The following is a 26270-nucleotide window of genomic DNA, read 5'->3' as shown; positions in this document are numbered from 1 at the left end:
TTGATTTAGGTGATGAATGTACAACTATGTAATGGTACTGTGAACAATCGAATGTACGATTTGTTTTGTATGACTGCGTGGTATGTGAATATATCTCAATAAAATGAAGATTAAAAAAAAAAATCTAGTAATTGAATATTCATGTTTGTTATCCAGAAAGCACGAATAACCCTAAACTCATTGTGTTGTTTTGATTATATTTTAATCATACATAATTTCCCAACTCATTTGCTTAATTTGAAAGTTAACTGGAGAGAATCTCTGCCTAGTACATTTTAATTCTTGTTTTGTCCTTGTTCCTCTCCCTTTCCGGGCCCTTTGCCCAATTCAGCCATTAACATATTACCATACAAATCTAGAACAATAAAATCTAATTGCTGTGGCCATAAGTGACCTTGCTTTTTGCCAATTTTGTATTCATTTACCTGCCAGAAAACTGTTCTCATTTGTCCTTTTAACATATTCTGCTGCAGAGATTTCTAATGTTTATTTTACATTCTCCAAAGATCTGTAGTAGTCTTCTAGTGTCACTGCCCAATTCCCAGTCTTTTTTGCCATGCTTGGCTATTTCAGTGTAGCCTTCTTACGATTGCTTACTGTTACCTCGGTATCTTTCCCATACTGTTTCCCTCACCTTTGCCAGTCCAAGTCCATTGCTACTTTCAAAACTAGAATACCCATACACACGCGCATTTCTCTAAATTTCAAATTAAATTTGACATTAAGAAAACAAGAATGATAAATTATTTTCAAATTCTTAAGTATGTATTCAAATTCTGATATTCTAAGATTTATAGTTTGAATTTGAAATCAATTAAATCGGAATGAAATTTGATGCTTGTTTACAAAGAAGAAATAATTTTTAGCTGTTTTAGTCAAAGTTCATGGTACCTAACACTCAGTTTAATTCCTTTCATACAGAAAATGGTTTTCATATTGTTCAACTCTTATTTTAACGAACTGTTAAATATTTACTGTATTAAATAATTGTATGTGCCACATGCTATTTAATAAAAAAATTCTGTTTATTCCTATTTCTTCCACTAGAGGGACCTCTTAGAAAAGCTTTTCCTTGTTTTTTTAATGTCAGGATATTTCTGTACACCTTTCGTGACAGTGGAACTTGTTCAAAAAGAACTTCAGAGAAAAGATAATACTTATTAATTTCTTCTAGAGTAGATACCTACAAAGTAACCTTTTCTAAAATGTTGAGGAATATTTTGTAAATTTTGCCCCTCGTTTCTTTTACAGGAGTATTCTCTATTAACTGTTACAGGCTAGACCTAAGCAGAAATGTAGATAAAACCTTTTTCTCTAGCTTGACTTTACAACATTATCTTATATAATTGCCCTCCCTTTCCCCAAGGGAGGGGGGAATAAAAAGAACTCAGCAGGAGTTGTAAAAGAAACACAGGTGCTATTTGAAGAGGTATGTCACAAACATGTATGTACAGAAAGAACATTTTCTCAGATGAAGATTTTATTAGATACAAGCCACTAAACAGAAGGCTACTACCGAACAAGGCTTTCTTGTCCAGAGCTCCAAATAATCAACTCAAAGAAATTTCTTTCCCATAATGTTCTAATACTTCATTTTAGCAAAGGTCAAAGAAATAGCAAGGAAGAATAGAAGACATTAGGAGTGTTTGTGTCTGTCCTTTGTTTTACATATGCCCGACTAAACAGGGCCATAGATGGGCCCTAGAGAGCAGAATAGGGGGTGACTCACAGTCTTTAACATTCTTTTCTTTCTCTCATGCTGTAGGGCCTGAGGAACTCATTCAAGGAAACCATAGGACTAAATGAGTAGTATAAGGGCTTGCTTGTATTTTCAGTTTTGTACAATATATATCCTTTTACTTATTTACTGGTTTAGTTTATTTGCTCTCAAGCTTGTATGCATATAAATTACCTGATTACCTCATTAATAATACCAGTGTCCAGGCCTCAGCCTCAGAGATGCAGTTTGAATAGATCTAGGGTGTGGCTGGTGCATCAGTACTGTTTTAACAATCTTTCTTACCTCCTCGTCACCACCCCGGTGGTTTTTATGCAGTCCAAAGTTCTGAGGCTTAATAGAAAGAGCACATTAGACCTCTTTTCTTTCTCAGAACCTGCTAGTTCCATAACCTTGGGCGAGTTATCTAATATCTCTAAGCTACATCTAAAAGAAGAGGTACCTTTAAAATCATAGTATATGTTAAATTAACATATAGGATAGTGGTTATAACAGTGCTTGGCTCTCAGAAGGCATTCAGTAAATTAGATGCTTTCCTCATTATACATGAAACTTTTGCCATCCAGCCCTTGCCCACCTTGCCACTTACTTATTAAATAATTTCTTTATTGTGCTGTAGCCACTCTTGTCTTTTACAACCCTACAAATAACCTCCTCTCCAACCATATTAGATTACTTATTCCCTAAATAAGGGGCTCTTTGAGGCATCCATTTCTTTATAGTCATAATCACCTATCCTTGGAATGCCTTCTGCTGCTTCCCTTTTTGTAATTGATTACTTGTTAAGATTGTTTTTAAGCAGTTGTCATAGCTTATATGGCGACTACTCTGACCTTCCTGCACCCCCCACCACCACCACCCACATACTCACTTTGCCTCCTTCTTTCCAGTCTGCTTGGTCTAAGAGGCATCAGGCTATAATGAATAGAGCACATGCTCTATAAGCAGACATGGATATGAATCCTGACAGCCTGTTACTAAATGTATGAGATTGGTGAGGTTGCTTAATTTCTCTCCAGTCTTGTTTTTTTTTAGTGTGTAAAATGGGGATATTATTATACAGTGTTAGGGTAGAAATAAAGAGAATAATGTATGTGAAGCATCTAGCCAAGAGCATAAGCACATAATAAACATTCAGTACGTAGTAGCCATTTCTGTTTTGTTAATGATTTTATGAGTCTTTGGCCTTATCCAGCTTCATATGTCAATGCCTAATATAATACTGGCATTTAATAGGTTCCTAATAATTATTTGGTGAAGGAATGAATGAGTCAATGAATAAGTAACTACATAAAAGGCACTTAGAATACTATCAAACACGAATTAAAGACTACCTACATTTGAGTGCTGAGTTCTCGGATATGTACTGTGTATTTCAAATTTTATTAGTGTGTAATTATATGTAACTAAGTTAAACTAATTCAGAAAGACAAATTTAAATTTCAGAGTTCTTATGAATTAGAGAAATGCCAGGTTATTAATGTGCTGATATTTAAAAGTTAAAGTCAAATTTAACCTTTACAAAAAAAGCATGATTTTATGTTTAAAATGATTTGAGATATAGTTTCAGATGCTTTGCATATAATAATCAGAATTCAGTAATCTGATATAATAACGGTGGTTTATAAAACAGCCCTTTAACGGTAACTTTCAAATTTTCAAAATATTTCTTTTTCCTGTAATAGCAAAATTTCATCAAGTTGGATGAAAGTAGACAGCGACTATTACAGAAATGCAAGGAACTTATGAAGAGAGCTAGGCAAGTATGTAACCTGGGTGCAGAGCAGACTGTTCCTCAAGAATATCAGACAGTAAGTATAAAAATTATATGTATTACTGTAGTTACCATATTTCATATACACATTATTTTTAAGCCTGAAGTGTTTTAGGCATTGTAACAGACTATGGAAAACATGATGTGCCATGAAAAACATGGGATTTTTAGCTCCCATTTTTTAACTGAATATATACGTAAAGTAATTCTGCTTAACGGATTTTTCCTTCTGTATTCAAACTTGGGGCAACAATAAGTCTTATTGCATAGTACTAAAATTCTTAAAACATGGGTGTTAGCTTTCAGAATTATTGGTACCATAACATTCATTCTTCCAATAAAAGTGGGCTTTTGTCCTCCAAGCTACCTTTAAGGGGTGGAGTTAGAGGATGGGATGTAAGTTTTGATGGACATGTAGTACCAGTAACTGGTAAACAAGAAACCATAACCAGTGTTGATATTTAGAAAAAGAAGGGTGAAAGGAAAACGTTTTCTGGGAAATCAGAGTGTTTAATTAGGGTCAATGGGAGCTGAATCTTTAGAACTAATATCTGCCAGTAAGGAAAGGACAAAGAACCTTTTCTTATTTCCATTCTACATCATATATTTACATATCATGAGTTAGTAAAATGAGGGCCCAAAAGGCAGCCAGGGCAGTATTTCAAGTTTCACCATTATGTAGCCCTGTGAATCTTAGGCTTTATCTGGCAGGTGGGGATGATACCTTGCCTTATGTACATGCGCTCTCAGAATAATGTCAAAATGAAGTAAGAAAATAGATAATAAATTTTTTAAATCTGGTATATATATGGCTCTTTTTAATGCTTAAGTTCAAATGTTAGTTATTTCAGTGGATAATGAAATGTCTGTCAAAGATATAAGCAGAACTGGAAAATGACTGGTTTGGATTATAATTTCCAAATCCTGAAAGATTTTATTCTATGATGTCAGGTGTAGAGATCACAGAGAGTAAATGTGACTGCTTGGATACAAAGTAGGAATGCAGTAGATATTTGTAAATCAAGTTGCAGAGCTTGTTTCTAAAAATATATCAGAACATCTCCAAAATTGTATTACGCTATATGACATAAATATTAGTTGAATGTACCAATTTTTTTCTTTCAGAAAGTAGCAATGATTCTGTCCTTGATAAATCATACTGTTTTTGAAAGAAACAAAATTAGAAGATAATTCATTTATTCATTCATTAAAAATATATTGATTACCTGTTACATATCAGTTATTGAACATGACAGACATACTTTCTTCTCAACAGAAGCTTACAGTCTAGTATGGAGGGTGAGGCAGAAAAAAGTTAAGCAAAAAAATACTGTCAGTGAGAAGTGCTAAGAAGAAAAATAAAACAAGGTAAGGGGATAGAGTGAGAGGATGAAAGATTGTTCAGGCCTTTGAGAGGATACTATTTTAGATAGAATCCCCTAGAGGATTTTACACAGAGGAGCGATATGATTACTTTCAGTTTATAAAAGAGCACTGTAACGGCTGTGTGGAAAATAGTCAGGATAAAAGAATGGAAGCAAGGAGACCATTTAGAAGGTTATTGCTTTGGACCATGCAAGAAATTAAAATGGCTTGTATTATTAGGGTGGTAGCAGTGTAGAGAGAAAAAAGTTGACAGATTTGGGGTATCTTTTAGTGACAGAGCCAGCAGGACTTGCTAAGGGACTTGAAGGGAAGGGTAAAAGAGGACCCCTAAATTTTTTTATCTTAGCGAACGATGATGCCACATACTGAGATGGACTGAAGGTGAAACAGGTATGCTCAAAGGGATGGGGAAGGTGGATGCAATGATGGTTTTTGTTTTACCATCTTAAATTTAAGAAGCCTACTAGAGTCAAGTAGAGACATCAAGTAAGTGTTGGGCTCAGTGGAGAAGTCAGAGATTCAACCAAATATACATACCAAATATCTGAACTGCTTTCTAAAAGGTAAAGCCAAAATAGGGATTAAGTTATCATAATGTAATGATTCAGGATCTATTTCAGAATTTCAAGACTCACTTTGTTCCATGTAGTATATGGATTTTGAGCAAAACAATGTACTGCTTACCTTCTCTCACAGCAAAGTGTTCTAATTTGTCTCTGGCCTGAACTCAAGATAATATTATGGTGAAATTCTACTGTCAAAGTAATTGGATTCTTAAGATGCTTTTGTAGTTCTTTATAAATACAGTATAAAGTTCTAACTTCTTGCTCTCTTTCAATGCCCCACATATTCTGGACCCATTCTACCAATTCAGCAAGTACCCACCATTCCAAATGGACACAACTCCTCACCCCCCATGGTATGCAGTGCTCATTCTTTTTTCCAAAATTCTGTCTTCCCCTCTTCCTGCTTCTCTCTAGCCATTTTTTGCTTTAAGGCCCAGAGCTGAATGCTGGGCCTCTGAATTCTCTTAACTCTCCTGTAGCATGAACTGATACTTCTTTTCTTTAAAATTCCCATCACCTATAAGATATGTACTGCTTAGTTTAATACTCAACATCAATACACTGTCTTAAGGTGTTATCCAGTGTTATTAAATATATACATTGTTTTCTCTTAAAAGTGTAAGTTTTTGAAGGCAAAAAAAAAAAACCCTATTTGAAATTCCTTTGTATCCTTGTTGTGTGCCAGCATGCTGTTGAACACATAGTAATTATTCAGATTATTTTTCCTAATAATTGTTTGAACTATTTTCACTGTACTCTCTATAATGATGAGCAATTTTTTTCTCCTTCAGGCTTTCCAAGATCTCCCCAACACATTGGATGAAATTGATGCTTTATTAACTGAGGAAAGATCAAGAGCTTCTTGCTTCACAGGACTGAATCCTACAGTATGCCTCTTTCCCTATTCCCATTCTGCAACCACCGCTACCCCCACCCTCCATATACACGCACACTTCTCTCCAGTACTTGCCTCCCACTCTGTACCAGAGCTCTTGGTAATAATAAGCTAGACAGCAGGAACAATGTGCTTTAAATGCCAGATTCTGAATCTATTAGAATTTTAAATAGATTCTTCCTAAGGAACACAGTGTTCTGTGCCTTTTCTTCATAAAAAGAATAGTTGGGCTAACCTGAAGTACTGCAATGTCTAATATTTTTTCAAGGACAAAAATGACATTTTCAGTATGTTAGAAGAACATAAATTAATTGCATGCAAACAGTGCAACACAAATGGCAATTTCAGTTAATGGTTTTAATAGATGCAAATTTCATGTAATTTTGTGTTAGGTAGATTTATCTTAAAGACTTTTTTTTTACCTGCCAGGTTGTTGAAGAATACACCAAAAGAGAAGAAGAAATAAAACAGTTAACTGAGGAACTGAAGAGAAAGAAAGTAGAACTGGATAAATATAAGGAAAACATTTCACAGGTATTGTTTACTTTTTATCTTTTCTTTTTAATCATATGCTTACCATTAAAAATACAGGAATATAGAATAAGCCAAAGTGGAATGATAAACTTTAAGAGGAATAGTACATTTTGTGTTCTCATAGCCAAACTGATAATAAATTTATGTAAAGTTTTGTATTGGAATGCAATGACACTTCTTTTAAATTGTATTTTTGCATTGACTTTAATTGTAGGTAAAAGAAAGGTGGCTTAATCCTTTAAAAGAGCTGGTAGAAAAAATTAATGAAAAATTCAGCAATTTCTTTAGTTCCATGCAGTGTGCTGGTGAAGTTGATCTCCATACAGAAAATGAGGTAAAATTGCATTTGGAATATGTTCCTTGACAAGTAATTTTAATAATGTGCTAAGAGTCCATATAAATTATGTATGTATTTACTTTAGTGTTAATCTGTGAAAATTTTTGCTTACTAAAAAAGTGTTCAAAGGAAAAGGCCACCTATGGGATTCCATCGGGGTTCATGTTTGCAGTGACATTTGAGATTAGTAACTACTGCCTAACTCTCTTTATATCTGGTCTGAATAATGTTTTTCGGCTGTGGTAAACAAATACATTGCTTTATAAATCTACCACTGCCCAAGTTAGAAGAATCGTGAACAAGTTGGCAAAAATAACTGAAATACAGTATACATCCAGTTTCCATTTGATCAAGAATTTAAGGGAATTTCACAGGAATGAAAGTATTTGGAAATTTGCTACTAATTTGAGCTAAAAATTCATGTACTGCATTTTGGAGTAAAATTAATTTTCCATTAAGAAATGTGTAGAGGTGAACTGGGATTTGCTTCAGAATATTTGGGAATGGGGAGTAGGTAGGGATATAGAAGAAACAAGACTGGCCATGTATTGGTCATAGTTGATAGTACATTGGACTAATTTTCATTTTCTCTCTAATTTTGTATATAATAGAAATTTTCTGTAATATAAAGTTTGTTTAAAAATAAGAAAGTACTAAAGACAATAAAAAAAAATTCCTTTCCTTTACAACTTAACAATTTTGCATTTTAGTTACATACATAAATATAAAGCAAGATAGCATCTTTTCCCATACCTCCCTCAGCTGTTTAGTGGAGACATGATGATAGCAAGCATCATTTCACTTCTAAAATACTAGTAAGATACCAGGACATGCTTTTGTATAACCATTATTTACACAATATTTTGACTTGTTAGAATTAAGGGATGTTGCAGGAACAATAGTAATGTATACTATTGTTCCTATGTACCAGGTGCCATGCTAAGCACTTACAAATGTGTTATCTTATTTAATCCTCACAAGAGTCCTACAAGACAGGTACCTTTACCAACCATATTTTACAAATAAGCAGATTTATTAGTAAAACTGAACTTTAATGGAAAATAGATGTTACTTTTTTTAAAAACACTATTTTTTTTAAGGGAGTTACAGATTCCTTTAATGGAAAATTGACATTCTTACCTCTTTGCAGCCTCCCCCTTGGAATGTCTGTTCTGGGCTCCCCAGTCATGGTTCTGGAACTGCCTTCTTTAGCCAGGGCTTCCACTGAAATGGAGGAAGCTAGAATGGGGCAGAAAGAGCACAGAATGGGTGGCAGAGCCAAAAACAAAGCTCTAGTAATCAAAACTGGTATAGTTAACAAATGACATAGTTAAGAAAGTTATTGTGGATGAAATACAATGAAAGTTACAAAGTAAACCTTGGGAATTCGCAAATTCATTTTTTTTTGTATTTTGGTTTTTTCAAGGGTAAACAGATTGAAAGTGGTAGTTCTAAAATTTGATAGCCTACCAGCATGTTTGAATTTATGGATAAGAGGTTTACAGTCTTCTTGCCAAAATCAAGACTCTGGCAACCTTGCCGTTAATCTTAGACCTGTGCTGTCCATTGCAGTAGCCATTAGCCTATCTATTGAACATTTAGCTGTTGAGCACTGGAAACATGTCAAATGTGCTGTAACTGTAATAGATACCAGATTATAAAGACCTGGTATGAGAAAAAGAATATAAATATATCAGTAACAATATTTCATTCATTACATATTGAAATCAAAATATTTTGGATATACTGACTTAAATAAAATGTTAAAATCAACTTTACCTATTTCTTTTTACTTTTTTTAGTATGGCTATTAGAAAATTTAAAATTGCATACATGGCTTTCATTCTCTCTCTCTTGGTCAGCACTGTCTTAGCATAAAGCTCTATTTATTAAACAAGTAACCTTTATTTAGTAGTTATGTATTTTATTTTTAAGGTAAATCTGATCCTGACTGGCCTAAAAATGACATTGATATGACTGATATATAAGCCCCAGAGTCTTGATTTTGGCAAGAAGACTGTAAATTATAACAAATATTTATTGAGCACCTATTATGTGCCAGGCTTTTTGCTAAGTTTTGTGTATATATACTGTGAATAACTTTTCAACGTATGCATATAGACCCTACCTATTTTATTAACCAGCTGAAGAAGTCAAGTCATGAGGACTCTTGGCATACACAACTAGCAGAAAGTAGCACTTGACACTCCATTATGTGCTAATTACTTTCACCTATAGCTTAAAACCTAGCAATTTACAACTAGAACATGCCTTTCCATGTCAGGTTTCTTCACTCAGTAGTCTCTAAAACCCCTGGGGAAAGCCTACTAAAGTTGAAAAGAAAGGTATGAGAGGAGGAAAAAGTTACTTTCTTAATCTGAATATTTTCCTTATCTAAAGCTTTTAGACAGCAACTTGTTCCTTAATATTTTGTTGTTTTACTTTTAAACAAGTGCACAAAATTTTAAGTTTTTTACTCTTGTAACAGTTTATTCTATTTTCAAGTAATAGTATGAAATTCCTAGGAAAATCTGTCATCTTTATTCACCTTTTTAAATGTTTTATAGGAAGACTATGATAAATATGGAATTAGAATTAGAGTCAAATTTCGCAGTAGTACGCAACTGCATGAATTAACTCCTCATCATCAAAGTGGAGGTGAAAGAAGTGTTTCTACCATGTTATACTTGATGGCACTTCAGGAGCTTAATAGATGTCCATTCAGAGTAGTTGATGAAATCAATCAGGTATGGTGTTTATAATTTTAGTTGGGTGTTACATATTATACGAGAGACAAAAATGTAATCATTATTTTTATTGTCACTGTTAAGGGAATGGACCCAATCAATGAACGGAGAGTGTTTGAAATGGTTGTCAATACTGCCTGTAAAGAAAACACATCCCAGTACTTCTTCATTACACCAAAGGTAGGTAATGTGTTACCTGATAGTGCTTATGTAGTCAGAAGTCCCCTGTGGCTTAATCATGTAGTAGATTTTGACCAAATCTGTAAATATGAGCAGGAATATTCCAGAAAAAGAAACAAAAGATTACAGTAGTATTTGTAGTAACGAAGAAGACAAGTTTCAGTAACATATTTAATCAGAAATCTCATTATCGGAGGGGGAAGACACATAAGAGGCCTAACATGTTCTAGAGCCAAGATATCCTCCTTGCCCTTGGCACTCACTCTGCTTCTAGAACAGTTCCTCTTTTAGCACTGAACAGTGACTGGGGAATGTAAATCTTAGAACTCTGTCTCTCTCCATTTCTCCAGAAAAACCTATTTTGGCACACACTGCCATCCCTCTTTATTGATCACTGCCCCTGCCCTGGCCCAGAGAATTTTCCCAAGCTGGAACTATTGCAATGGGAAAGTTTCTTTTGTTAAGTGTAGTGCTGTGGGTAAATTATAAAACTATTGTTCTCAAAGATGTATTTCCTGTAATTAGATATTTTCTCTTTTTTTAATTGAGTGTCCATGAAAATTTTCATTGGAGAGCCCATCCTAAATTCAAATTTTATTGAACAGTAGTAGTCAGTGTTCTTTTGCTGCAGATGCTCTATGGAATAGATAGATCCATGAATAACCCTGTTGCTTACCAAACACCTTGCCCTATAAACCAATCCACCTGTTATTTCAAGGTACCCATCTATCACTGTGCCTGACCTTAGAAATTGCTTGGGACATGTTTGCAGATAAATATGTGAAAGTATCTCTCCTGGGAAAATTCTGGAGGATTTACTCTTCTCCAGGGTCCACCTAGGAAATTATATGATTTCAGTTGGCCCATGGATGTAGAGGCCTTCCAGGCATGTTGATTGTTCATCAGACCAGGTTTCAGGTATGCTAATTAAGATGAGGATCTCAGTCTGGCAAGGTATATATAAAGTTATTTGAGAGTTTCATAAGAGTTCCATGAATGATTTGTGCACATGTAAGGTTGGAAAATCATGTTTCTTAATGTATAATGTCATATGACAGTTTGTCTGTTTTGACACAGCTCCTGCAAAATCTTCCTTATTCTGAAAAGATGACAGTATTGTTCGTTTATAATGGTCCTCACATGCTGGAACCAAACAGATGGAATTTAAAGGCTTTCCAAAGGCGGCGGCGCCGTATTACATTCGCTCAACCTTCTCAATAAAAGCAAAAGGAGGGGACTTGGAATATTCTGTGAAACTGTTTTTAACTGAATAAAACTTAGGAGATTCATTAAAACTAAAAGATCAGTTATTTTTGGAACCCTGCTTTTAAACACAAGTGGATTGATGAATTGGAGACTATAGTAGCTTCTTTCTCTGGAACATCATCTGATAGAAAAAAGTTAAGTCTTTGTTAGTCTTGGTTGAAATTGTACCTTTAGCACTCTGGCCACCATTGGGTTAACAGGTATTTACTATTGCAAATCAAAGGTACAGTGGAAGGAGTTATCAATCACAAAAGTTTAGTTGATGTGGTAACCTTGAGCTTTAATTTTGCAGAGTAACTTGAATTACTTTTAGGGCCTGAAGGTGACTCTAGAGCTTAAGTCATATTTTTTCCCATTGTTCTTTTAATTTTTAAAAATTGATATAGAAATTTCTAGTCCTAAATGTATAGAGATAATTTATGATAAATCTATTCATTTCTTCTTATTGAAATTGATTACCTTATCTCCACTAGGAAATGGCATTTAAAGAAAAAAGGTTTTATGAAACTTGATGCTATAATTGTATTGGTATTTCAAAGGAAAAAGAAACACTGGGGTTCAAAAATGGTAGCAGGACTTCTTTGAAATGCCACAAGAAGATGCAAAATGCAACCAGAAGATTGACAGAATCAAATCAGATGACAAGGGTTTCTAAAGAATAACCCTATAAAGTGTGTCTATGTGTGTTTTTTTAATTTAAAGTTAATTGTATTTTACATCTTAATTTTCTAAAACATTTTTATAATTAGTAATATTTTTCTTAAGATTTCATATGCTAGTTTCTACAGTTTATATTTGAAATTTCTCAGTGTTATGTAACGAGTGAGGGAAAAGCATAGATTTGTTTAAAACCATAATGTTGTTAGAACTTAAACTTACAGGTACTTCCTTCAGGGCTGGTCTATCCTATTATCTTGGGAAAATCTAGTTTAAACTGTTTTCTTTCAGCATGAAAGAATAAGATGAGAAAATCATTTATCTCTGAGTTATACTAATTAACAATGCCAACCAAAGTATTTTAATCTTGTAAAATAATGGTTCAAGTACATGTTTTTGAACAGTGGATTGGATCTGTATTGGTAATGACAGAAGTATTTTTTCATCTCGCCAGCTTGAAAGAATTAAAGAATTACACTCAGTTCAGTTTTATATAATCTTAAATAGACATTGAAATTTATATTAGGCCAAAATTTAATGAACAATATGTTTATTTCCTCTCACTTAGATGTTTTCTCTTTAAAAGGGTATTTTTTTCTCTAAAAATTTTAATGGAAAGGGTCTTCCCCTCTTAAACTAAAGCTAATGCATGAACTGTGAGAATATTTTTAAATAACATTTTTACTAGTGTGTATAAATTACTAAATGGATGCTGTTGCCAAACGTTTTTGTTGTTGCTTTATTTTCCACCAAAATATCTTTACTATATATGTACTTGGTGTAATTTGTTTATTGTCTAAGCTAGTGCCTGTCATCTTATTCCTGCAACATGATTATCAGTGAAAAAGAAGCTTAAAGGTGAGGTATGTTTGAATATAAAATGATGATTTCATTTCAGTTTACATATGCCAACAATTATTCCATACCTTATTTGTAAGCATTTATATTTCTGTACTGGACAACATCAGTATTTTGTTTTACATTGAAATTTTTGAACTGTGAAGAATAAATTATGTACTATTTAAACATTTTTAAAAGAATACTAAGTCTAGCTTAGTGTAGACTCAGCCACTAAAACTTCACATATTCTGTGAAAATTAAATTTTAATTACATACAGATTGTGAAAACTCCAAGTTAAGGGCTAATTTGTGAATAAAATGATATTTAAAACCTTAAGGTAATAAGCAGGTATTTTTGATGACTAAATCTTCATTGATTTTCTAGGGAAAGAGTGTTAAAAGGTTTTCAGAATTCAAGGTAAAAGGAAAGACTTTTCTTGCTGCTTTCAAATTGTCTTTTGGACATGTGTTTGTTTTCTTTGGAGTATGAACCTTTGGTATGTGAAAAATTTGTAATTCCGTCCTGTTACTGTGTGTTTGTGTAACTAAAAAAAAAACTCTTTGGGGTGAGAAACACCACTCTGTTGGTAATAAATACATATTTTCATATTCCTTTGGTGTCTTATTTTAAATAAGAATTGTTTTTTGTATGTTGAATCTACGAGAGTCATTTTGCTATTCAGATTTACCAAAATACAAGTTGTTGAGTGCCTACCATTTACAGAACAATGTTCAGCGGTCTTATCAGTATTCAAAAGGATAGAAAATTTAGTCTTTTGCCTGCCTGCAATGAAATTACAGTCTAATAGAAGCAAAAACACCCATAAAAAGGGGTTTAAACCATCTGAAGAAGTGAAGTTACATGGCAGCTATAAATACTTTTACATTGAAACCCTAGATTTGCCCAGAACATACCCACTATCCAATCTTACTTTATTATTCCCTACATTAAACTACTCCCTAAAGTAATTTTAAATTAAAAAAAAAAATTATTTTTGAGTGACACTATCACTAGCTTTCAGACAGGTTAACTCAGTGCCCTCATTTGGGAACTGAACTGAGGATAATACCAACCTTACCAGAGGTGTAGAGTGGCTCAGATGAGATCAAGGACTGAATGGTTACCTAGCATCATAGTAGGCACTATTTTAAAATTGAATGAAGATTTTATACCTCAAGATGAAAGGATTCGCATGCAAATAAATTTAATGTAGAGATTTGTATTCTATTTTGTTAATATAGAATCATTTCAAAGGAAGTAGACACCTATGGAGTGAGTCAGGTAGCATAGTTGCAATTATTTTCATATATTTGTCTACCTTCACGAAATGTGAATATGAGTTAACCACATCAGCTTCCCTAAAGATACTTGTACCAATCCATCTCATAATTTTCTTCTAGTCATACCATCTATTTTTAAAAACTTAATAGAATTTGCAAATTTGGGAGATTTGACTCTTGACAACTTGGGGTTGTTTTTAATGCTTAATGATAAAGTTAATGCTAATGTACAACTATTTGTTCATTGCTCCAAAATAAGAAAGGCAATAGGCTGGCCAGCTTTGTTTGACCCCAAGAAGAAAGAAGAGGGCTACTCTGCTCAGATTCATTCTAAACACTGTGCTTAGAGGAGTTGGTGAAGCTGAGTGCAGCCTAAAAATTGCCCTGGGCTTCATCTGAGGTTATTTAGGTTGGTTATTTTTAGGCCGGTCAGAAATACCTGAAAGGTCTTCATCCACAAATATTACTACCCTTCCTGTCTGGCTGCCAATTAGTTAGTGAATTTTCATTTCCTTCTCGTCTGCTTCTCAGGAGCATGCTTACACACTCTCCTGGCATTCAAGTCCATGAAGTTGAGGGGATGGAGGGACCAAAAGGGTTGCTCAGCCATTGCTGCCAAATTTTCAATTAGGAATGGGTTGAAAGAAAGAATTCCAGCATAAAGAAGGACTTCAGACAAGCTTCCAATTAGTGTTACATGATGTAGTAAATTTTAAATTCCTTTCATGTTGTCTGCAATCTTTAGTCCTAGTGGTCTCTGTGACATATCACATTCTTTAAAATATTAGAGGTTAGACTTGGAAGGTATCTAGCAGATCACTTAGGCCATCTCCCTTTTCAGTTATAAATCATGAAAAGAAATAATTTGAATGACTAAAAAAGTACTCCCAAGCCTAAATGTAAGTAATTTTGTAAACTAGATGTGATAACTTGTTTATATGCTGTTTTTATACTTCATAAGCATTTTAATATATACCTTGTTATACACAACACTACTGTAGATGGAAAAACAGGAACTTAGAAACGTTACTACTTTTCCAAGTTTTTACTGCTGATAAATGGCCGAGATGAGACTGAAAACCAGATCTAATGTTTTTTACAAAATATTATGCTGCCTTACTATTAAGATACCTTCTCTTTTTGAACTGTTGAGACTGTACCATAAACAAGTCCTGGTTATAATTCACTTCCTTGTATGTAAGACATTCCTTTCCTAAACTATCCCCTGTATTTTAGGGTACAGATTTCATCTGCTATAGCAAAGACCCAAATATAACTTATGCAAGATAGAGAAGTTTCTTAATAGAGGAGAGCTGTTGGGGCCTGATACCCCAACTCCTTAATTCTTTCTATTTTGTTGCTCTGCAAACCTCAATATTTAGGTTCCTTGTTGTGGCCCAAAGTGGCTGTTTCAGCCCCTGCCAACATCCTATCAAAACAAGCAAGAAAGAAGAAAGCCACTAGAAGAGGACATGACCATTCCTTTTAAGAGCATGATCTGCAAGAGGCACACACCACTTCTCTTGTCCAGAACTTCGTCACATGGCCTAATCTAGCTGCAAGAAAGGCTTTAATATGCTGTCTTCAGCTGCATGGCTTTGAGCCTTGTTAAATTCTAGCCACTCTGTTTATTACTCAAGGAAGAAGGGGAGGGTAAATATTGGGAGGTAATCAACAGCCTCTTCACAACTTGAAAAGAACTGATTACCCTATGGCCTACTGGCACAGTTTTCAGAGAAAAGACTCGGTGAATATCCCATAATATTCTCAATAAAAATCCAGAGTTGTTATCCCAGTCTTCAAAGACCTATTGACCTCATTCCTACTCCCTCCTCACTCCAGTCCCATCAAAAATAGCACCCCAGAGCTAATCTACTACCCTCTTAACCCAGTTTTATTTTCCTCCAAAACATTTATCACTACTTACATATTTTTTGTTTGTTGCTTGTCTCCCCCACTAGAATATCTCTGGGAAGGCAGAGAATTGTGTTGATCACTACCTTTTAAGAGACTATAAAAGCACATATTAAGCACTCAGTAATTGTAGCACGAAATCAATGTTCTTTCTCCCAACACAGATACTGATTTGAGTATATTTTTCCCAATAATCATTTATTCAATTATTTACATGTGCTATGAACAAGGCAGTATACTACATTCTAGCAGGAATAAAAAAAATGGCCTGCCTATAATTTCACTCTCAAGAAATACAATCTACCAAGTGCCATAAAGTGGACTACAAAGACAAATTTTGACATGCATACAGATTAAATACTGTGTTAATTGAGAAGGGATAAGATCTGCACAGGATGTCAGAAGGCTTTATGGAGATACAGAATTTGGATATTCACAGCAGGCCTTCCAGAAATAACAACGTGCAGTAGGCTGCATGGAGTGTTTTACAGGAAATGGTGAGATGTTCATTATGGTTAATGCATACATCCAATCACCAACCAATTGAAAACCGATTGAAGACAATTTAGTCATGCACAACTTTCAGAGGTTTTGGGAGGTGGGGGGTGGGGGGGTGGTTAAAAAAAAAAAACTAACCAAGTTTAGTACAGATGAGGGTTAGCTATTTCCCCACAACCTTGGTAATGGGTTACAATGAAAATTCTGGCACTCATATGGACCTTTGTGAAACATTTATTACAAGCATATTTTTTTAAGCATGATGAAGTTCTAGCTCGTTATCCTTTTGGGTGATTTGACCACACTTTGCATGAAAGATTTTACTCATACCAGATGTCATAATATCCCAGAATCAGGATTCTGATAACCTTTAAGTGGGCATCAAACAACCAGAAATCCTTAGACCCAATGACTGATCACAGGACTGTTGGGGATTCAAGCATTGAGAACCATCCCTGAGGGTAAAGGCCAAAGACCTTGCCAAATTCTAGTGCTATATTCAGAAAATAAGGGGGTGTGTCTTAAGATATTTTGGCCCATCTATTAATAATGTATCTTGAATACTTAGTTTCTCAATGAGTGCCCATTTTTAACATACGTCATGTTAATTAGAAACCATCAGTTTAATAAAAACCCATCAAATTCAAGGGAAGGAGTGCAGATGTGAGAGAGAAACTGCAAGGAAAATAGATGAATAACAAAGCCTGAACTGATGCTTTGCTATGAATAGAAATGGAGAAGTGGAGGGCAAGTGCAATAGCTATGTATATGCAAAATATGTTAGTGTTTCCTACCATTTGTGTAATTGTTGGTCTTTCTCACATCTCCCTTAATTTTCATAGAAACTTTAAGAAATAGGAATCATCTCCATTGAGGAAGAAGGTTCAGAGATATCAAATTGATTTTTCCGAAGTCACAAAGCTAATAAATGCTAGAATTAACACTCAAAGGCAGGCAGTATCCTACATTTAAAAGAGTCTAGGAAGTGGCAGAACTCAGAAAGTTGGCCAGTTTATGTTGAAATATACACATGCATTTTTGGTGAGAGGGTAAAATTGGTACAACCTCTGTGTTGAGCAATTTAGCAGTATATTTTAAATAACTATCGTATTTGACCTTACAAATCCACTTTTAGATATTGTTCCTATTTATATTCTTTCATATGCACTTATGTGTGAGACTATTTGGTTCAATATTGTTTGAAATGGCAATAAATTGAAACTAATTAATAAATTACGATGAAAATGTCCATTTAATGGGATAGCATGCAGCTGTGAAAAAGAAAGAGAACTTCCAGTAACATGGCAGAATAGGTAGGCAGAACTCATTCCTTCACCACAAAGCAACTAGAGAAAAGGCAGAGAACGACCAGGACAGCAGTTTCAGGGTTCAGATGACTGGAGAGGGTCCACCGCATTACACAGAGAAGACCTGGTTGAAAAAGTGGATTGGCTACAACAGGTTGGGGTGAGTGGGCTTAATCAGGACCATACCTGGGGCCCACCTCAGCACCAGCCGGATCAGACAGCTGAGAAGCAGTGCACTCCCACCTTGGCAGCCAGCTGCAGAGGCCAACCCTCTCAGTCCTGCAGCCTGGAATTCCTGTGTGGGACAACAGGAGCCAGCAGACTTGTTCTATTCACACACAGAGACTTTACCACAGTGCCCGGTGCCAAACACCATCCCTGAGGCAGGCCGCTGTGGGCGCCTGGTTTGGGGGCAGGCTGGCGGGGGGGCTTCCCCTCAGGGGAAGAGTGGGATGCAGAACAGTGCCAATCTGACGATTGGCAGTGAGCAAGACATTCTGGGTCCTGCTACCCCCATGCTTTCTCCATGGAGGCCTGGAGTGCCCACAGCATGCACGAGCAGAGGGAACTGCATTGCAGCACTAGGAGCCCTTCCCCCACCCCCGAGGCCCATGAGTATACACCAGCCTGGGTCTTGCAGGCCAGTGAAAATCAGGGCATGGCTGGGTTACCTGCAGGCTGGGGATATTGAACCTTTCAGTTCCACAGCCTGAGGTCACTCCACACAGGAGCCTGGCAATCATCAGGCCCATTGTGCCAACAAGCAGAGTCTCAGCCAAGTTGCACAGTGCCCGTTCCCCACCCCTAGAGCCAGTGGCTTCCAGTGCACACAGAGGCCTGTGGTTTGACTGGATTGTTGCCTGGTCAGGTTCCCACCTAGTGGGCTGCTGCAGTTGGGGAGAGGCAGGGTTGTGGGGAAGAGGTGGCTTAAGAGCACCATCTGCTGGGTAGACTGGGAAAACAGTCTGGCAAGCTGCTTTTCTGCCCAGCCTCTAAGAGCCTTCTGAAAAGGGCTGTACTCCCTGCATTAGGTCCTACAACTGGATTGCCTGGGAATTACTGACAAACCAAATGCCAAAGGAGACTTCAAATCCAAGCAACTACAAAATCTTAGATGAGCGAGGGAAATCAATTTTCAAAATAACCTTATCAAGATAACCAAATGCCAAGAAACCAATAAAAAAATCACAAAGCACATGAAGACACAAGAAGATAAGGCCAAGCCAGATGACCAAATTAAAAAGCCAGAGGAGATACAAAATTTGGCACAACTCATCAAAGATGTTCAAACAAATTTCCTAAATAATTCAATGAATTGGCTACAGAAATAAAAGGATATCAAGAAGACACTAGAAGAGCATAAAGAATTTGAAAGAATAAAAATAGCAGATTTTATGGAAATAAAAGATACGGTAGATCAAATTAAAAATATAGTAGAGACACACAACAGCAGATTTGAAGAGGCAGAAGAAAGAATAAGCAAACTAGAGGACCCAACAACTGAATTTAAACACACAAAAGAACAAATGGTGAAAAAGATGAAAAAATTTGAATTGGATCTCAGGGAGATGATTGACAACATGATGTGCACAAATATAAGAATCATTGGTGTCCCAGAAAGAGAAGAGAAGAGTAAAGGTCTAGGAAGATTATTTGAGGAGATAATTGGGGAAAACTTCCCAACACTTATAAAAGATATAACTATGCAAATCAGAGAAGCCCAACAAAGTTCAAATAGAATAAATCCAAACAGAACCACCCCAAGAAATATACTAATCAGACTGTCAGATGCTGAAGAGATGAGAGTCCTGAGCAGCAAGAGAAAAGTGATTCACCACATACAAGAGAAGCCATATAGGACTAAACACTGACTACTCATAAGGCACTATGGTGGCGAGAAGGCAGCAGACTGATAAATTTAAGATTCTGAAAGAGAAAAACTATCAGCCAAGAATCCTTTGTCCAGATCGGGACCAAGAAGATGGTGGCATAGAGAGGAGTGGAAGTTAGTTAGTCCCTCCAGAACAACTACTAAACAACCAGGAACAGCTAGTAAATAATCTGGAATAACTGCTGGGGAACAACCATGACTGTCTACACATTGTACACCAACCTGGATTGGGAGGAATGCCTGAGATTGCAGCATAAAATCTGTAAGTAAAAACTGTGGACCTGAGCTTGGAGCCCACTCCCCACCCCCAGTGGGAGCCTGAACTGCAAAACCTTGCTGTGATAGAGAGCAGCACTCTCTGAATGAGCGAATATACCTCAGTCCAGCTCCAACTGGGGTTTTCATTAACAAACATGCACTGCTCAATACAAGCTACAAATCCCCAACAAGCAGAGGCTTTTAGTGACAACTGCCCTTAAAGAGCTAGAGAACTTCTCTGTTGCTGGCAGGAGAGCCCAAAGGACCGGGTGCTATCTCTGGCCAGTGGGTGAAGCTGGAGGGGAGGGAGCATGGACTGGCTCTGAAGGAGGGTTTTCTGTCCCTTTTTCTCTCTCTCAATCTAAGCAACTCAGTAGAAAAACCTGCAGCCATTTTCAGTTCACAGCACTCTGACCCAGACAAGTAGAGATAGCAGAGTCAGAGAGACAAAGAACCTATTTAAATGCTGATGATCACTCCCTAGGGGGTGTATCTTCCCTAAGAGGAAGGAGTGATGCCAAGCCCTACAACTGGCCTCCCATTCAGAACAATACCCCCGAGCCTGGGGGAAAACAGCCAAAACAGAAACTTAAGCAGGCCACACCTCCTTACACCAGTCAGGAGTGACAGGCTGACAGGCGCCACCTACTGGGCACGTTAGGCAAAGCACAGCAGCTAAAGGCCTTACAGGGTGTGTCAATCTTCTAAGACACACCTTCAGGGAAACCTGATAATGAATACTGTCCCCTTCTGAGATCTGAGCCCACTCTGGTCTAGGAAAACTTGATTGGGGTAACCAAGGAAACCAGATGCCTAGATAACAGAAAACTATAACTTACACTAAGAAAAATGAAGTTATGGCCCAGTCAAAGGAACAAACTTACACTTCAACTGAGATACAGGAATTTAAACAACTAACGCTAAATCAATTCAAAAAGTTTAGAGAAGATTTGGCAAAAGAGAAGAAGCTTATAATGAAAACACTGGGCAAACACCAGGTAGAAAGTGAGAGTTCGAGAAAACAACTGGCAGAACTATGGAAATGAAAGGCACAACACAAGAGATGAAAAACGCAATGGGGACACACAACAGCAGATCTCAAGAGGCAGAAGAAAACACTCAGCAACTGGAGAACAAGACATTTGAAATCCTACACACAAAAGAGCAGGTAGGGAAAAGAATGGAAAAATATGAGCAACATCTCAGAGAATTGAAGGACAACACAAAATGCATAAGTGTATGTGTCATGGGTGTTCCAGAAGCAGAAGAGAAGGGAAAACAAGCAGAAGCAATAATAGAGGAAATAATCAACGAAAATTTCCCATCTCTTATGAAAGACATAAAATTACAGATCCAAGAAGCACAGCATACCCCAAACAGAATAGATCTGAATAGCCCTATGCCAAGACACTTAATAGTCAGATTATCAAATGTCAATGACAAAGAGAATCCTGGAAGCAGCAAGAAAAAAGTGACCCATCACATACAAAGGAAGCTTGATAATACTATGTGCAGATTTCCCAGTAGAAACCATGGAGGCAAGAAGGAAGTGGGATGATATACCTAAGATTTTGAAAGAGAAAAACCACCAACCAAGAATCCTGTATCTGGCAAAACTGTCCTTCAAATATGAGGGAGAGTTTAAAATATTCTCTGACAAACAATGACAGTTTGTGAACAAGATACCTGCTCTACAGAAATACTAAAGGGAGCACTACAGACAGATAGGAAAAGACAGGAGTGAGAAATTTGGAACACAATTTTGGGTGATGGTAGCACAGCAATGTAAGCACACTGAACAAAAATGACTGCAAGTATGGTTGAAAGAGGAAAGTTAGGAGCATGTGGGACACCAGAAGAAAAGAGGAAAGACAAAGACTGGGACTGTATAACTTAGTGAAACTTAGAATGCTCAACAATTGTGATAAAATGTACAAGTATGTTTTTATATGAGGGAGAACAAATGAATGTCAACCTTGCAAGGTATCAAAAATAGAGTGGTATTGGGGGAAAAATACAATCAATGCAAACTAGAGACTATAATTAACACAAACATTGTATTATGCTTCCTTTAATGTAACAAAGGCAATATACCAAAGCTAAATGCTTATAAGAGGGGTACATAAGGGAGGGGTATGGGATTTTTGTCATTGTTGATGTTGTCTGACCCTTTATTCTACTTTCATTTAATGCTATCTTTCCTTTAGTTGCTCCCTAGCTGTCATGGTTTTTGTTGTTGCTTTGTTTTGTTTCTCTTTCTTTTTTCTTTTTCTTTTGTCTCTCTACCTTCTTTGACTCTTCCTCCTTCTTTGTGGAAGAAATGGAGCTGTCCTTATATAGATAGTGGTGATGGTGGTGAATACATAAAATCATGACTATACAGGGAACCATCAATTGTTTTCTTAGGATGAAATGTATGGTGTGTGAACAAAATTGTCTTAAAAATATGGGTTGATGAAGATACCTTGAAGACACTATATTGAGTGAAATAAGACACATAAGGACAAATATTTCAGGGTCTCACTGATATGAACTAATTATAATATGTAAACCCATAGACATTAAATATAAGTTACCAGGATATAGAATGAGGCTAAAGAATGGGGAGCAGTTGCTTAGTATGAGCAGAATGTTCAACTAGGTTGAACTTCAGTGGTTCGAAATGGGCAGAGTTGATGGTAGCATGTTGTGAGAATAACTAACAGTGCTGAATGTTGTGTGAATGTGGTGGAAAGGGGAAGCTCAGAGTCATGTATGTCACCAGAGGGAAAGTTGGAGGTTAAAAGATGGGAATATATAAAACAGTGAATCTTGTGGTGGGCAATGTTCATGATTAACTGTACAAATATTAGAAATCACTTTCATGAACTAGAACAAATGTATGACACTATAACTGGAAGTTAATAATAGAGGGACATATAGGGAAAAAAATATACCTATTGCAAACTATATACTACAGTTAGCAGTATTTTAACATTCTTCCATCACAGTAACAAATATACTGTACCAATACTATGAGTCAGTAATAGAGGGGGGGGGTGGTTATGGGTATGGGAGGATTTGAGTTCCTTTTATTTTGTCTTTATTTCTTTTCTGGAGTAATGAGAATGTTCTAAAAATTCAAAAAAAATTAATTGTGGCAAAGGATGCACAGCTGTATGATGGTACCATGGGCAAATATTGTATACTTTGGATCTTTGGGTAATTGTATGGTATGTGAACTATCTCAATTAAAAAGAAAAAAAATCCTTTATCCAGCAAAGCTGTCCTGCAAAAGTGAGGGAGAGTTTAAAATTTTCACAGATAAACAAATGCTGAGAGAATTTGTTAACAAGAGACCTGCCCTGCAAGAAATACTAAAGGGAGTTCTGTCAGCTTTAAAAAAAAAAAAAAAAAAAAAAAAGACAGGAAAGAGAAGTCTGCAGAAGGGTACAGAATTGAAGAGCACCGGGTAACTTAAAGGAGAGAGAGAGAGAGAGATCTGCCAGATAAACGCCAAAGGATAAGATGATCAATCTATTTGCTGTTTAAAAGAGACTTATCTTAGACCCAAAGATACAAATAGATTGAAAGTGAAAGGATGGAAAAAATATTCCATGCAAATGATAAGCAAAAGAAAGCTGCGGTAGCTATACTAATTTCTGACAAAATAGACTTTAAATGCAAAGATGTCGTAAGAACCAAGGATAGATACTATATATTAATAAAAGGGGCAATTCACCAAGAAGAAATAACAGTCGTAAATGTTTATGCACCTAATAAAGATGCTCTGAAATACATGAGGTAAACACTGGCAAAACTGAAGGGAGCAATAGATGTTTCTACAATAAAAGTGGGAGACTTCAACACACCACTCTCTTCAATAGAACAGCCAGACAAAGGATCAATAAGTAAATAGAGAGCCTAAACAATATAATAAATGAATTAGACCTAACAGACATATATAGACTGTTGCACCCCAAAACACCAGGCTACACATTCTTCTCAAGTGCTCATAGTACCTTCTCCAGGATAGAGCATATGCTGGGGCACAAAACAGGTCTTAATAATTTTAAAAAGATTGAAATTATTCAAAGCACTTTCTCTAATCATAGTGGAATCAAGCTGGAAATCAATAACCATCAAAGAACTGGAACTTTCACAAATATATTAGGCTTAAATAACACTCTCTTATACAATCAATGGGCCAAGAACACATGTACAAATAGTTAATAACAGAATGGTATATGGGGAAAAATTACCTATTGCAAGCTATGAACTATAGTTAACAGTAATACTCTAATATTCTTTCATTAACAGTAACAGATGTACCACACCAATACTACAGATCAATAATAGGAGGATAAGGGATATGGAGTGTTTCAGGTTTTCTTTTTGTGTGTCTGTTATTTCTTATTTATTTCTGTTTTAATCTTTGTTGTTTCTGTTCTTCTACTTCCTTAGGATTAGTTTGCTGCTCTTTCTCTAATTTCTTCAGATGTTCAGGTAGGTCTTTGGTTTTAGTTCTTTCTTTTTTTTTAAAGGTGTTTATAGCTATAAATTTGCCTCCTGGCACTGCCTTCACAGCATCCCCCAAGTTTTGATATGTTGTATACTCATTTTCATTCGTCTCCAGATATTTACTGATTTCTCTTACAATTTCTTCTTTGACCCATTGATTGTTTAAGAGTGTGGTATTTAAATTCCATATGCTTACAAAAGTTCCAGTTCTTTGATGGTTACTGATTTCCAGCTTGATTCCATTATGATTAGAAAAAGTGCTTTGGATAATTTCTCTTTGGAGCAATGAAATGGCCTAAAATTGAACGTGATGATGACTGCTCAACTAAGTAATGAAACTGTGAGACACTGATTTATATACTTTGGATGGAATATATCTCAATACAATCTGCAAAAAAAAAAACAAAAAAACAAACAAACAAAAAAAAAAAACATGTTCTCTATGTATTGACATGACCAGTTCTCCAAGCAGTATTAATGAAAACAGCAAAGTGCAGAAGAATATTTATATATTATGTTTCATTTGAATTCTTTAAATTTAAAAAATATAATATGTATACACACAGACACATAGAGCTAGATATTCTCTCTCTTGAAGGATACAAAGAAATTTACTAACAGTGGTTCCTCTGGGAAAGGAACTGGGTAACTAAGGAACAGGGATAAGAATGGGAAGAAGATTTATCTTTCCTATTTGCCTTTTTGTATCTTTTCAATTATGTACCTTATATTACCTAATTTTCTCAACTTTTTTTTCCTTTTTTTTTTTTTTAAGGAAAAGAGCATGGGCTTTGGACTCAAAGAAAATTGGACTCTACAACTTAATTAGCTATATGACCATGGCCAAACTATTGTTTTCCAACTTAAAGTGACTACATTATAGAACATGAAAAATAAAAGAAAGTCTTATGAAGTCAACACTCAAAGACAATCATTGTAAAACTCAGGTCTTCTAAAACAATCTTTACTTCTTTCTGATTACAAAGTAAACAGTTTAATTTTTAAATGTATTACAAATTTCATCAGCTTATGTGTAAGGGATTGTAGCATCGTAAAACTGGGCTGGTCTTTGACCCCAGTTTCTGGGGAGGAACCTCTTCATCCTTTAAATTTTCCATGATAGCAGTGTTTTTTTCCCCCAATGGTGTGCCTGGGGTCACCTGATAGTCCATATGCTAAGGAGATGACAAAGTGGGACCAGCCATACATGTAGTCTTAGGGTGGGGGCTGGGGGCTGGCCACACCAGAGACCAACCATATGATTAAGGGATTGGGACTTTGAGCTGGGCCTTGTCAACCTGACCTCACCAACTTCTGGGAGGGGAAGGAGGATGGATATGGAGTTCAACCATGAGGGCATTAATCATGGCTACAAAATGAAACCCCATATAACCTGGACTCATTGAAGCCTGGGTGAGACTCTATGATTTATAAGATACTTTACCATGCCGAGAGGATGACATTATGACTCTGTGGAGAGGATACAGAAGCCTACATTTGAGACCCTCCCAGACCTTGCCCTATGCATCTCTTCTTTTGCCTCCTGATTTGTACACTTTTACTGAAGTAAAGCCATAATTCTCTAAGTATAGCACTGATAGTGATTTCTGCGAGTCCTTTCAGCAATACTGAACCTGAGGGGTTGGTGGGAATTCCTGAATTCGTAGCCAATTGTCAGAAATGCAGGTGGCCTGGGCCCAT

General features: G+C 36.0%; 1 protein-coding gene across 2 annotated transcripts in view; it reads left to right on the top strand.

Annotated features, from left to right (window-relative positions):
* The window catches only part of SMC5 (structural maintenance of chromosomes 5), a 177178-nt gene extending 163649 nt beyond the window's left edge, over positions 1-13529 (top strand). Inside the window, exons 18-25 of one of the 2 annotated variants that reach the window (XM_037796903.1) lie at positions 3424-3549; positions 5773-5817; positions 6256-6351; positions 6789-6893; positions 7108-7227; positions 9798-9977; positions 10062-10157; positions 11235-13529. In XM_037796903.1, the coding sequence (XP_037652831.1) occupies positions 3424-3549; positions 5773-5817; positions 6256-6351; positions 6789-6893; positions 7108-7227; positions 9798-9977; positions 10062-10157; positions 11235-11378 (912 nt within the window). In that variant the 3' untranslated portion in view covers positions 11379-13529. The remainder of the gene's footprint in view (positions 1-3423; positions 3550-5772; positions 5818-6255; positions 6352-6788; positions 6894-7107; positions 7228-9797; positions 9978-10061; positions 10158-11234) is intronic. The other variant, XM_037796904.1, reaches the window with a different exon arrangement.
* Positions 13530-26270: the final 12741 nt, after the last annotated feature.

This window comes from Choloepus didactylus, chromosome 10, assembly GCF_015220235.1.
Source record: "Choloepus didactylus isolate mChoDid1 chromosome 10, mChoDid1.pri, whole genome shotgun sequence".
NCBI classification, from domain to species: domain Eukaryota; kingdom Metazoa; phylum Chordata; class Mammalia; order Pilosa; family Megalonychidae; genus Choloepus; species Choloepus didactylus.
The sequence above is the reverse complement of the archived record's forward strand: the minus strand, read 5'-3'. Positions and strand labels throughout refer to the sequence as shown.